At 53.0% G+C, this 14,462-nt stretch overlaps 1 protein-coding gene across 7 annotated transcripts in view; it reads right to left on the bottom strand.

Moving 5' to 3' along the window:
• Positions 1-14,462, bottom strand: part of CASP9 (caspase 9) — a 41,403-nt gene that overhangs the window by 10,789 nt on the left and 16,152 nt on the right. For 5 of the 7 annotated variants that reach the window (XM_025447266.3, XM_025447271.3, XM_025447267.3 and 2 more), the window contains 2 exons: positions 13,491-13,670; positions 12,732-12,841 (listed from right to left, as the gene is read on the bottom strand). In XM_025447266.3, the coding sequence (XP_025303051.3) occupies positions 12,732-12,841; positions 13,491-13,670 (290 nt within the window). Of the gene's footprint in view, positions 1-10,192; positions 11,136-11,166; positions 11,518-12,731; positions 12,842-13,490; positions 13,671-14,462 lie in introns of those variants that run through there. The other 2 variants (XM_025447269.3, XM_049106970.1) reach the window with 2 other exon arrangements.

Below are 14,462 nucleotides of genomic sequence, written 5' to 3'. Positions count from 1 at the left end.
GACACCTAATCCCACAGCAATCTGTTAAGGTCACGGTTATCCAGTCTCTTCCAAGCGTTTCACTTCGTTTCCGCCTAAATCACAACTCACTTTTTGAACTCCCGTTTCATTGGCTCCGCGCTTAATCAATTTACAGAATGACAGCGTGAGCACAACTGCCAGAAGCCACTTGGGGACCGAGGGGCCGAAAGGGGCCGAGTGGACAACCTCCACTCAATTAACCAGCCTCTCAATTAAGAGAGCCTCAGTCTCTCTTAATTGAGCTGATGCCTCCCGGCGCATCACCTGGCCCCAGGGCCTGCGCCAGCTCTCCTCTTCTCAGGCCCCCGCAGTAATTCTTCTCTGGGAGGTGGGGAGAGGAGCCACCTACCTGCCCCTCCACCCCCAGAGCAGAGGTCACCTTTGTGCTGAGAAGCCCCTGGTGCTGCCTGTGACTATTGCCCCACCCCCTGGAGCAGCTGCCACGTACAAATGTGTCCTTGCCTTGGGAACCAATTAGTCTTGGAAGAGTCTCTCTCCAGTCCCTGCTTCTGCTGCCCTGGGAGATTTTTGTTTTTTTCTGTGGTGGGTGGGCAGGTCAGGCGGGGTGGGGATTAGGATGAGTTAAGCGAGACACTCTGGGGCGAAGTTTAAAGCGGTACCACCCAACCCAGTAACCAAATGAATAATACTAATGTAGGTTTTTTCTAAGATCTTATTTATTAAAAAAAAAAAAAAGATTTTATTTATTCATGAGAGACACAGAGAGAGAGAGAGGCAGAGACACAGGCAGAGGGAGAAGCAGTCTCCATACAGGGAGCCCGATGCGAGACTTGATTCAGGAACCCCAGGATCACGTCCTGGGCCAAAGGCAGGGGCTAAACCACTGAGCCACCCAGGGATCCCCTAATGTAATCTTTAAAATCAAACTTGATGCAGGCAGCCCTGGTGTCTCAGCGGTTTAGCATCACCTTCAGCCCAGGGTGTGATCCTGGGGTCCCGGGATCAAGTCCCACATCAGGCTCCCTGCATGGAGCCTGCTTCTCCCTCTGCCTGTGTCTCTGCCTCTCTCTCTCTCTCTCTCTGTGTCTCTCATGAATGAATAAATAAAATCTTTTTTAAAAAATCAAACTTGATGCAAAAATAACCCGTGATGAACAAAATGCCAATATTTTAAACAAAGCCAGGATTCATAGAACTTAGCTCAGCAGTTCCTGAGAGGCCTCTCTATTCCACACTCACCCAAGATTGTGGTCCTAGGTTACAATCCACCAGGCACCCGAAAATAAGTGCTGGGTGCTTGAGAATGAAAGTAAGGTGCATGGTTTCCAAACCACGGTGCTGGGACCAGACAGTCTGGTTTCAAATCCCTCCTCCACCACGAACCAGCTTTATGACCAGGAGCAACTCAATTTGACTTTCTCAGTGGGTCATACTAAAAATATCTAACAGCCGTTCTGGCACGGACTATACTGCACAAACTTTTGTGGGTTGCCTTGAGCTTACTCATCTGTGAAATAGGAATAATGATAGTGCCTCACGGGTTGGCTGTGATGATGATGTGAACTGACCCACATTCTGAGCTCAGGACGGTGTCTGGTACGTGGTAAGTGCTCACATGAGCAAAGCATTAGCTTTGGTTTCATCATCCTGAGAGCCCTGCACGGTGGGTATCAGGATCTCTGTTCTCCAGATAAAGTAACTGGGGCTCCCCAGGTCACCCAGTTAGCCTGAGGGAAAGCGGTGATTTACATTTGGTTCAATCCTTGCCCTTTTGGCCGCACGTTGCTGCCCACAAATAATATCTTCACAGATTATTTCAAAATTTCACATCTGTAGGCTGGTTTCAGCCTGCTTCCTTTCAGGTATCTTTTTTTCATTTTGCCTAATTTTAAGCATTTTTTTTTTCAAAAGTCAATTCACATAAAGCCCCTTAATGTCGAGCAAACAAGAAAATAGTAAGTGGCAAAAAAAAAATTCTTTTAAAGGAAAAAATGACAAGTGGCTAATCAGAAACAAAGATGCTCAGAGAAAAGCAGGCATCATTCCACTTTCCCTCTGTAGTCCCAGGAACGCTGTCGAAGCAGGGGACGCTCGGCTGTCACCTGCTTACACCTCCCTCCTCTCTGCTTGGCCAAGGCGGTGACGTGAAGGGAAAGGAGACGGGACGGCTTTGACAGAGACTTTAACGGTGCCAAACGCAACTGCCTTAAAGCTCCATCTCACACCTAATAAACGACCAAATCTAAACGTTTGGTTCGAGGAGCTGTACGAAGTCGGGGACACTCCCGCTTTATGTTCCTACAGTGGATCAGTGTGCGGGGAGGGGCTAGAGCAAGAGGCGACGGCATGTGCGGGAGAGATCAGACCCTGGCCTTGGTGACTCTGCTTTCATTCATTCATCCGTTTACTCACTCACTCATTCATTTGCCACTCACACACTCGTTCAACCGGTTGAGTATTTATTAAGGATCCACCATGTGCCGGGCACCTGGAATGCAGCGGTGGAAAAAATCACAGGGCCTATGGTAAAGGGGGAGTGAGACACAAAGCAAGTGAATGAATCAAGTGATAACATGCTAGGTCATGACAGGGACCATGATGAAGAGTAGAGCAGGACGAGAGGACAGGAAGGGGTGTGTGTGTGTGGACATGAGTGTGCCCCTGTGCACACACAGGCTGTTTTTCAGATGACGGTGGTCATGGGAGGTCCTCGGGGCAGGTCACCTTGAGCAGAGATTTGTAGGCCGTGAAGGAGAAAACTGGACTAATACTGGGAAAAGAATATGCCAGGCTGGGGATCCCTGGGTGGCGCAGTGGTTTGGCGCCTGCCTTTGGCCCGGGGCGCGATCCTGGAGACCCGGGATTGAATCCCACGTCGGGCTCCCGGTGCATGGAGCCTGCTTCTCCCTCTGCCTGTGTCTCTGCCTCTCTCTCTCTCTCTTTGTATGATCGGAGATTAAAAAAAAAAAAAAAAAAAGAATATGCCAGGCAGAAGGAACAGCAAGTACGAAGTCCCTGAGGCGGAAGCGGGCGTGACGTATCCACAGAACCTCCTGGAGGTCAGTGTGGCTGGAGTGGGTGCCAGGGAGCTCATGGGGGGCGGGGGGTCCTGTAGGGCCTTGAAGGGCAGCAGACAGTTTGGGTTTTACACCGTGTGAAGGGGGAAACCACTAACGTCTCAGAGCAGAGGAGAGATGGAATCAGACTTACATTCGAACAGGATCATGCTAGCTGCTGTGTTGGGAAAACACGGAGTAAGGGATGGGTTGGGGTGAGGGCCAGGAGACTAGGAAGCTAAGATGAGGGGTGAAGGGTGTGGCATGAAGATGGTTGAGGCCAGCAGTTGAGGTTAGAAAGAGGGGTACGGGGCACCTGGGGGGCTCAGCGGGTTGAGCATCGGCCTTTGGCTCAGGACGTGACCTGGGGGTCCTGGGATTGAGTCCCGCATTGGGCTCCCCGCAGGGAGCCTGCTTCTCCCTCTGCCTGTGTCTCTGCCTCTCTCTCTGTGTCTTTCATGAATAAATAAATAAAATCTTAAAAAGAAAAAGACAGAGGGGTACCGTTCTCTGCACATATTCTAAGGGTGGAGCTGGTGGTGCTGGCTGCTGGACAGGAATGAGGGCTGCAGAGACAGATGGGCAGCAAGGACAATGCCAGGGGTTTTGGCCTGAGTAGCTGGTAAAGTGAGGTCACCCGTTACCGAGACGGGAAAGCCTGAGGGAAGAGCAGGTTTGGGCAGGGCACCAAGATTGTAGTTTTAGACATAATTAAGTTGGAGGGATCGGCCCTCAGGTAATAGCTCCCACGAAGGTGAAAATCCCAACCATTTAAGTTGTGGAAAGGTGTTTGAAGCACTTATTTTTAAATAGTGTCTATTTACATTTTGGATATTTTGTTCATCGTGGATTTTTATGTTAATTTTTTTGAATATTGCATTAAAATGTCATTTATCCGATTACCAAGTTTCTTGGCGCTCCCTTAAATCCTGCCCAGGAAGCAGGTGCCTCGATCACCCCACCCTAGGCCTGCTCTCAGGGGCGGGCGCTGAAGACCTGGGAGGCCTGCCCTCGGCTGCCAGAGCACCTGCAGCACAGCTCTGGGCCCGGAGCGCCGCCTGCTGCATCAGGTGACGCCAGCCGCCAGCCCCCAGCCCGCCAGGTGCATCTCTGCAAGTTGGAACCTGGGCAGGGCACTGCGGGGGGCTGTGGGGAGGAGAGACCCATGTCCTGTCCTCTTGGGGGTACTAGATGTGGCTCCCGGATCTAGAACTGGGTTCCCATTAGTGACTTGAATGACTTCTCTGAGCCTCAATGCCACCACTGGCAAAAAAAATGTTTAAAAAGGAGACAATTTAGTGAGGATTAAATGAGAGGATGTGTTAAACGGCCTGGCACTTGCTAAGTGCTCGGTAAAAGTGAGTGGTCACCATTACAAAGACCCACAGAGTCCGGGGGCACCTGGGGGGCCCCAGTCGGGTAAGCATCTGAGACTTGATTTTGGCTCAGGTCATGATCTCAGGGTCCTGGGATCGAGCCCCACATCGGGCTCTGCGCTCAGTGTGGAGTCTGCTTGTCCCTCTCCCTCCCCTCACTTGTAGTCTTTCTGTCTCAAATAAATAAATGAATAAATAAATTTTTTTAAAAAGACCTACAAGAGAAAGAAAAGGCTTTGTGATGTTCATTGTTCACCTGTCCTCCTCCCTCTCTATGAGCCCCTCCCGCTGGGGTTGGCTGAGCCGCGGAGAGAGTGGGGGATGACCCCGGGAAGTAGGGGAGAGGAGAGCCGGGGTGGAGGGGAAAGGTCCTCTGCCCAAGAGAAAATTCGGGCAGAATCAACCACTCCCTCCGGTCCTTTCCCGCTGTCATGGTGCAGACCCCATCAGGGCACATAGCCCGCCGCAGTGGAGAAGCAGCCAGGACTTTTTGCAAGGCCTGGGCTGTGCCTGCCTCAGCCCTGAATCTCTACCCCTAACTCAGGGAGGGACACCGAGTAGGGCCAGGGGATTCCTGCTGGACCATCAGGCTTCCTCTGTGATCGCTAGTCCTGAGATTTGGGTGCACTAAACAATGCAGAGCCGTGGGTTTGCTCACGCCTTCATTCTGTAAATACCTGTTGAGCCCCTACTATGTGCCAGGCCCCGTTCTAGGCATCGAGGAGACAGCAGTGAGGCACACGAGGCCCCCAGTCCTGTGAGTTTAAGGCCACCCCTAAGCCTGAGCAGCTCGTTGCAGCTCAGGGGACACCCCTTTCTATTCCCATGCTCCTAGGACCCTGGCATCTGCGCCCAGCCACCTGGATCTCCCATTAGGATGGTCTGGAATGTCGAGGTGGCCGGCCCTCCAGATACCCTGCACTCCAGGATGCCCTTCCAGGGCGTTCTCTGTCCACCATACAAACTAACAGCACTTCCCCTGTGCCTGGCACTGTCCTAAATGTTTTCCCCAGCTAGTAAACCAGCTTATTTACTCCTCACAGCAGCCTTCAGCAAGAAGCAGTATTATCATCCCCATTTCACACGTGCGGAAACCGTGACCAAGAGAAATTGCAGAACTTGCCCAAAGTTACAGATGTAGAACAGAGCCTCAGGTGAGGTGTGATGTAGCAGGCGGGCCTTCAACACCTTTATCATCGTGAACATCATCTCCCCGCTGGAGTCAGAGAGCGATATTCCCTTTCCCCTGCCTCCCCAACGCCTTCCTGAAACCCAGAGCTGCCCCCTCTCCCAGTCCAGCGAGCAGGTCTGTAGTTCCAGAAGGGCCTCCAGCCGTCCCTTCAGATCTGCATAGTTCACCCACACGCACAGCCGCTCCTGCAGCCCCAGATGCCGCTCCTGAACGGCTGCCCAGAGAGCTCACTCTGCCAAACCTTCCAGAAGACTCCTCACCCCAGACCCACAGAGAGCAGGACACCCTGTGGCCGTAACCCTCAGCCTCCCTTCATCGAGTCAGCCTGCAGGGATCCAGCACTCACAGAAGGTACGGGGGTCCCCGATGCATAAGTTGGCCCCTGCCTTCAAGGGGACTTGTCAACTGGGTGAGACACACAGACAAGACACAGGAAAGCTATGAAATGACCCAGCGTGTGTCAGGGAAGACCTTGAGAGATGGGGAGGAGGCGGGGGGCAGAGAGTGGAGAGGGTGCTCTCCAGGTCAGGTGCCAAGACAAGGGACTGGGCACAGCAGGGACAGTGGTCCTGGGGCAGTGAGCAGAGCAACCCAGTGGGAATAGAGGTTATATGAGGTGTCACTATGGGAGGGATGGCTGAGAACGTGCATCAGAACCGAGGAGCCCACCAACACTAAGGACCTTCACTGTCTGTCCCATCCATTGGCGTCACTCTTCTGGTTACCTATTGCTGTGTAACAAATGACCCAAAAACGTAATGACCAAAAACTGAATGGGCTCAACTGGGCGGTTCTCACGAAGGGTCTCTTGTGAGGTTGCAGACACACGGTGGTGGCTGGACTGCATCATCTGGAAGGTTTCCTTCCTCACCTACGGGACCCAGGAGGAGGGGTCAGCTGGGGCTGTTGTCCAGACCACCTAGGCGTGGCCTCTCTGTGTGGCTTAGGCTTCTCCATGGCTCAGAGGCCTGGAGAACAGGAATCCCTGGAGGACCAGCCCGGAGGTGCCTCGCTTCTCATGACCTGGTCCCAGAAGCCACATGGTATCACCGGCTCCTGGACCCCAGCTCTCGGAGGACGGAGTGCCCATATCACATTGTGACAGCACCTATGGGATGGGAGATGTCGCAGCCATCATGCAAAATACAACGTGACAATCACTAACAGCTTCCCAGACGAGAGAGTGACACAAAGGAATGAATGGCAGCAGATGTCAGGGTGGAAGAAAGAGTAGAGGCAGAAGGGTTTCTGATGCGAGCATCTCCTTCGGTCTTCTCTGCCAGACGCAGAAAGTATATGGCCGGGGCCGACATCACCAAGCAATCGTGGAAATTTTTCCCGACCCTGGACAGAGTTTCAGAATCCTCATCAGCACAGCCAGGCAGCCGTGGCCGATCCATCACAGCAGACGTAGCAAGACAAAACCGTATTGCCTTTTCTCTTCTGAACAGTCCCATGAAAAGGCTTGGAGGAATCCAGGGCTCCGAGCTCCACCAGGGACAAAGCACAGCCCTGGGGTTTGAGCCAATCCCTTGTGGCCCCAACAGAAGGAAGATTCGCAATCAGCCTGGCCGCGGAGCGGGTTCAGTGATGCCAGCGGGAGCTAGATCAGAAATAAAACTGGGGCAGGAACAGTCAGCTCTCTCCTTGTGCTCTATCTGCCTCTTTACCGACCCGGTAACGACACTGCCCAGCTCCAACTGGCCAACCCTGACCCACAGGAGCCAGCTGGGCTGTTTTCTACCCAACAACTATGCCTGTTACACGTCACGGACTGGGGAAGGCTGCCGAGTACGTGGGTGCCAGGAGTCCAAGGCTCGGGAAGGGAAGGAGGCCACATCACCCCCATCCACTCAGGGGCTCTCTTGACATCCACCACCCCAGGGTGTCTGGAAGGAGTGGTGGCTGCCTTGGAGAGACAGGAGAGCATAGACTGATAAGAAGTCAAACTGCCTGGGTTCGAACCCCACCTACGTTTCCTCTTCTCTAAAATGGACCTGAACCAGACCAGGACTCTTCCACAATTTTAGGAGCCAGAACAAGGGGGGGTTGCGTGTGGTATTTGCGACAGAGCCCCAGCCACCCCGCCCGCCAGAAAAGGGAAAGCTAGCCTGCGATTTCATTATTTTGTTTATTTTGCAGAGAACTGTTCAGTGGCATCAAACCAACACTCTTGTTTTAAAATCAAGTATGAAACCACAGCCATGAGCAGGTGGTCACAGGAGAAAAACTACACCGTCCAACGGGCACTGTCAAAACAAGCAGGTGGCTGCCTCGGAGTGTCACTAATATGCGCCAGCTCCTTGTTCTTTTGTCTGTCTGCTGACACCTCTTTACTGTTGAGTGGTCATGGGCACCGGAGATTCCAGAAAAGTTTGTTGGGAGAAAAATGTAAAACCAAGAAGAGTGTGGCCCACTAATTCACAGTGGTTTTCGTTTGCTCAGTTGGGGGAAAGCCATGATTCCATTCGGGCAGAGGAAAATCCGAGTCCAGGTTTCGAGGTGCCCAGCCCAAGACCGGCCGGACAGAAGGTTGCTTAGGGCCTTTCCAGCCCCAGCTGCTGCGTGAGTCACCGTGCAGCTGGTCCTGGCAGCACCTGGGGGACCCAAAGCAGGGGCCGGGGGCAGTTGTCCCTTTTTGTCCAGCATTAGCTGTCCCCAGCCACCGACGCAGGCACGACAGAGCTGGCCACGGCCGAAAGCATGGCCAGATGACCGAGGGGATCAACAGGGAAGACAAGCCCGAGGCAGCTGGGCTGAGGCCCCTGCTCGTGTGACAGCAGCCAGGACCGGCACATGTGCCCAGTAAGGGGCTCCGGGGCCGGCCCTGCCCAGCAAGCAGCTGTCTTCCGGTGCAGGCTGCCCCAGCAGCTGCAGAGGGCTGGTGAAACCTTGCGGTGCTCCAGGGGCGTGCTGGGTGCAGCCTGGAGCCACCCACCATGCTTGGGAGCACCCGCCCGCACAAACCCAGACCGGGGACGAGCCCAGGTCAGGAAGCTGCCAACAAAAAGCACGAGCAGGGAGGTGATGGGAGACAGCTGGCCAAGGGCAGTCATCCTTTCAACAAATGTTCACGGAACGACAGCAACACATGCGTCTTCGGCATCTACCAGCTTAATGTTTATTTTTATCTTAGAAAGTAATACGTTGTCTTTGTAAGAATATTAGAAGAGCAAAGGAGTGTATCAAGTAAAAAAGTAAGGTCCGCCTCATTTTACATCTCCAATTCCACTTTCCAGAGATAATCACCATTAACGGCATGGGGGATGGTCTTCTGGACTTTATTTCTATGCCTGTATCAAATACCTATATATGTACATTACTATAGAATATATTCTAATTTCAAAAAGAGCATGTCACTCCTCACATTGTCCTGCAACTGAGCCTTTTTACTGAACATTGCACCACCTTTTGCATGTCAGTCCCTCCATCCAGGTCATCCTTTTGGACTGCTCAATAATATTCCATTTTAAGAATATAACGAAGTGATGCTTTTCATCCGTTCCCTGTTGCCCTCTCTCACGTTGCTGCAGCCAAGCCCCTCGGGGGACACACGCTCGTGCACGAGGGCAGAGTTCCTGCACCGTAGGGCTTCAGCAGCATCAGGGAATGACAGAGCTGGCCCAGTAAAATGTTCAACAGATACTGCTAGGCAGCCTCTGAAAGCACCACAGAAACGTGCCTTGCAAACAGCACCGGCAGTTAACACTTTCGGGAGCTCTCGGTCCCTTTGAGAAACAAATGCAATCTCAAAACCTGCCCATCCACATATGACTTTTAGGAGTTCGTAGGCCAGCTGCCCGGAAGTCCGAACAGAACTCCAGGCTGAGTGCCCTCCGTACACGAAGCCCCCAGCAGGTCAGTGAAAAGCTGTGATAACACCTCTTTCTCCAGGGCACCTCAGGCGAGGTCCCCCTGATTCCCAGGGCCCCCCGATTCCCACGAGCAGCGAGCGCAGAGGCTGGAAGGAGAAAACCCTCCTCTGCTCTGCTGGGCCAACCTGACTGTTTGCTTGTACGTGTCCTGCAGGTGACTGCAAATAACTACCCAGAAGTCCCGGGGACTATTTCAGACTTAGAAAGGTCACAGGAGGGAAATAATAATGAAGGGACAACCACATGAACCACACACATCTTGGTGAGTCTTAGCAAACAAGCCTCACGTCCAAGGCCCTTAAAAGCTACAAATTGGCCAGTGTCAGGATAGCTTACAAGACCCCACAGGGGCCTTACCTGTGCTCCCCTGGACCCGTGACTTAACTTCCCCGAGGACACAGCTCCCAGCCCAGTCACCTTCCTGGGATGGGGAGGGGTTCAAATAAAGAAGTGGGGAAATGTTTTTTAAAAAGCAAAAATCAGAGGCATGTGGGTGGTGCAGTCGGTTGAGCATCCAACTCTTAGTTTTGGCTCAGGTCATGATCTCAGGGTCATGGGATCGAGCCCAGAGTTGGGCTCTGTACCAGTGTGGAGTCTACGTGAGACAAAATGAGTGGGGAATAGGCAAAAAAAAAAAAAAAAAAAGGTGTCCATATTTACTTAAGTTTTTTAAGAATACTAGAATATAAGAAAAATTGGTAAAAAAAAAAAAAGAAAAATTGGTAATTTTTATTTTTTTTTTAATATTTTATTTATTTATTCATGATAGGCAGAGAGAGAGAGAGAGAGAAACAGAGACACAGACAGAAGGAGAGGCAGACTCCATGCCAGGAGCCCGACGCGGTACTCGATCCCGGGACTCCAGGATCGCGCCCCGGGCCAAAGGCAGGCGCTAAACTGCTGAGCCACCCAGGGATCCCCAAAATTGGTAATTTTTAGAACTTCATTCAGGATCCACAGATTCCAGCTGACCGGACTCTAGTAGCTCCAAACTGGCTGATCTAAGAGAGAGGCTGGTTGGTTTGTAACCAAAATTTCCTACAGATCACTAGTTCTCAAGTTGGGGTCCCAACAGGGGACATGTGGCAGTATCTGAGGATGGTTTTGGTTGTCACTGCTCAGACCAAGGTGCTACTGGCAGCCAGTGGGTAGAGGCCAGGGACGCTGCTACACACCCACCCCACAGCGCACAGGACAGCCCCACAGTGAAGGATCATCTGGCCCCAAATGTCAACAGTGCTGAGGCTAAGAAGCCTTACTCCAGAGGGTGGTGGGGTCACAGGCCACAGCCACTGGCTGGAGAAAGGACCCCTGGTAAGAGTCCCGTGGTGTCCTTGGAATCCTTCCGCTCCTCTTCCTCTGTCACGGGTCATCTGTCCCCACTATGGAAGCTGCTAAGAGCCTGTCTGTCACTGGGGGGGAAGAGCAGACCCACCGCAGCCACAAAGCCCTTTGAAGAGTGACAGCCGTAGTTACAGGAAGGGCCAGGCCTCAGCTGCCGCGGGCCCAGAGCAGGAAGGTTTTGGGTGAACGGTAGAGCAGGGTGAGAGGGTGAGGGGCCTCATTACATTTTAAAATAGAGTTTTTTCCGGAGGAAATTGAAACAACCGGGAATCTGTTTGTAAACTCCTTTCTGCGAAACAGCATTAGCGACCTGTGAAAACATGAGCACAGGGAAGCCTGAGGTCTCTTCATGGAAGTAAGAGCTCCAGAGGGGGTTGGGGGGTGGGGGTGGCCGCTGGACCAGCCCTGTCACATCTCCAGCTTGTACCCTGTGTCTCTGAGTCTGTCTCTGTTTGTTCGTTTTGTTTTTTAGATTCCACGTAGAAGTCAAATTATACTGTATTTGTCTTTGTCTGACTTATTTCACTTTGCATAATACCCTCTAGCTCTATCCATGTTGTTGCAAATGGCGAGATCTCATTCTTTTTTACGGCTGAGTAATATTCTAATATATACGTGCCGCATCTTCTCTATCCACGCATCTACTGACGGATGCTTAGCCTGCTTCCGTATCTTGGCTGTTGTACATAATGCTGCAGGGCAGGGGAGCGGGACGATGGGCGAAACAGGTAAAGGGGATTAAGAGGTACAAACGTCAGGGCACAGCAAGTGCAGCATAGAGAATGGAGTCAATAATATCGTAATAACTTGGAGCGGTGCCGGATGGCGACTATGCTTCTGGCGGTGAGCACAGCCATGACGTCACTGTGCTGTACACCTGAAGCTGATATAGCATCACTATATATGTCAACAATACTTCAATAGATACACACATACCTATAAAGATACATAACGAAAAGCTTAAAACCTATTTTAAAACCCTGCGGCCTCCCTGAGTTGGAAGGGAAGGTGTTTAAAGAAAAATATCTCCAGTTTAGAAAACTCAAAATTTCGAAATTCAAAAATTCACCAAGTTCAAATCTGATTGAAAGGTCTGCTTAAAGAAAAGTTGAGAGATGAGATCAGGCCCAGAAGCCAAGTGCCCCGCTTGGCCTTGACGGACTCCCCCCCACTCTCCCTACAAGGCCTCCGGCTGCCTCTGAGCTCACCTGCCCATAGCCATGGCACGTGGCGCCCACTGGAGTCATGCTAGGTGGTGGCCCTGCACTTGCTTTTCCTTTCTCCTCTGCTCTGCTCAGCAAAGCACAAAGCCAGAGCCTCCCCAGGAGGAAGGCATAGTCCCAGCTTTCTAGACTCCTCTCATAACACAAAACACCTGAGCGCGTGGGAGAGACCCGTGTGTGCTCTGAGACCCGTGGAGGAAGCAGCTGCTCTGAGCAGGATTCCGCTGAGGGGGTGGGGCCCTGTCAGGCCATCCTTCCCTCCTCTCTCTAGGGCCCCCCCAAGAAGGGCATATACTGTAGAAATAATTCTCAAGGGTCAAGAGTAGAAGACTACACAGTGGGGCAAAGGGTGCGGGCCCCACGACCTGCCTTCGGGAATGCCAAGCTCTGGCCCCTGAGCCATGCTGCCCCAGCACTGGGGACCGGCTCTGCCAGAGGGGATCCCAGTGTCACCTGGGGCCTCAGAGGAGCCGGGGAAGGCAGCCCTTTGAACAACAGGCAAATGTCACTGTAACAGTGGCACCTCGCAAGGAAGAGAAGCAAAACTCCCACGGCAAGCCAAGGTGCAGAAGAAACCTGACTCGGGCCCAGGCCCCCGCTGGCCCCCCCCACCCGACCCTGAGGGGACGCACTGCCGCTCCCGGCAGCCTTCCCGCTCCTTCCCGGGGGAAGGCCATGCTCACCCTGAGCAGGAGGGTCTGCAGGTCTTCAGCGTGAGCCCACTGCTCAAAAACACCATCCAAGGTCTCCACGTACCAGGAGCCGCTCTTGGTATTTCTCCAGGAAACAAAGCCTTCAGAACAGACGGGCTGGACTTCACCGGGAGCCGCTAGCCGCGCCCCCCCCCCCCCCCCACTCAGGCTGCAGCCGCCCCTGGACTTGGGCCCACTCACAAGTCCCGCAGTCGCCGCCCACATCCCTGCACTCCGTCCCGTTCAGGACCCCACTTCCCCCTCACCCCTGGACTTCGGCCGTGATTCCTGCCTTCCCAGCAAGGAGAATAAGGCTCCCAGAAGTCAAGTGACTCCCCAAGGGCTCAGAAAGGAAGGAAACTAACGCTCATCACACCTGCTGTGCGCCAGGCACTGTGCTCGGTGATGGACTGGCCACCCCGCCAACCCCAGGGCAACCCCTGAGGCAACTGCAACTGCAGCAACTGCTGCCTGTGTCTCTGCCCATTTTAAAGATGAGAAGACCGAGGCAGGACCAAGACAAGGGTGGGGCACACAAACCCAAGAGCAGGTGCCTCTTAAATTCTGTATCCAAGTGCCTCGCCTGCTCGCCCTGAGCTGAGGCCCTGAGAGGCGAAGTCATTTGCTCAGGGACACACAGATGGCAAGAGGCGGAGCCAAGACTCACACCCAGGTCTTTCTTTCCCAACACACCGCTTACAGGGGGACCCACCCGCCAGCTGGGAGGACGAGGTCTCCTGACACGCTCACCTGGGAAGGTGGAATAGGATACAAAGATATCACTGGGAGTGGGCAAACTAGACACGGCGTCCAGCTGGTCAAAGGGGCCTGGGCCTTCCTGGAACGGGACAGCGTCTGGCTCAGAGTCACTGCCAGGGCTCCTGTCTTCAGGGGAAGCGGAGGCCACCGCAAACCCATGGTCTTTCTGCTCTGCAGGAACCAAAGACAGACACATCACTCACCACTGATGACACAGACCAGAGCTCCCAATTCCTCACTTCCTAGCCACATCCGGCCTGCCCCAGCCTGAGACCCCCTGATTCCCCTGGAGCCAAGGTTCCAGGGCTGAGCAAACATCAGCAAGAAACAGAAACCAAGGCTTTATTTAAAAAAAAAAAAAAAAGATTGATTGATTTGAGAGAGGAAGAGAGCGTGCGTGTGCAAGTCGGGGAGGGGCAGAGACAGAGGGGGAGGGGGAGCATCTGAAGCAGACTCCCTGCTGAGCGCAGAGCCTGATGCAGGGATCTATCTCACGACCCTGAGATCATGACCTGAGCTGAAATCAAGAGTCGGACCAACCGACTGAGCCACCCAGGTGCCCCCAAAGCTTTACTTTTTACTCTAAGTTTTACACGTTCATTAAGCAAAACTGGGGGGAGGGGGTGCAGAATTTTTTTTAAAAGCTGCAAAAACAAGTTATCAGGTATATACCCAAAAGGACAGAAAACGGGTGTCCAACCAAAACCTTGCATGGCAGTTCATGGCAGCATCATCCACAACAGGCAAATGGTAGAGATGACCCGAGTGTCCACTGACAGACGAACGGATAAACAAAATGTGCTGCACACACCCCGCGGGATTTCATTCAGGCTCAAAAAGGAGTGAAGTACTGGCCCTCATGCACTTGGTGGGAGGGAGGGCTGGAAACACACTGAGCCAAGAACCAGATGCAGGAGGCCACGGAGCAGGTTCCATTCATGTGAGAGACCCAGGACAGGCAAA

This window comes from Canis lupus, chromosome 2, assembly GCF_003254725.2.
Source record: "Canis lupus dingo isolate Sandy chromosome 2, ASM325472v2, whole genome shotgun sequence".
Classification (NCBI taxonomy): domain Eukaryota; kingdom Metazoa; phylum Chordata; class Mammalia; order Carnivora; family Canidae; genus Canis; species Canis lupus.
Note: the sequence above shows the minus strand (reverse complement) of the source record. Positions and strands in the feature narration are given on the sequence as shown.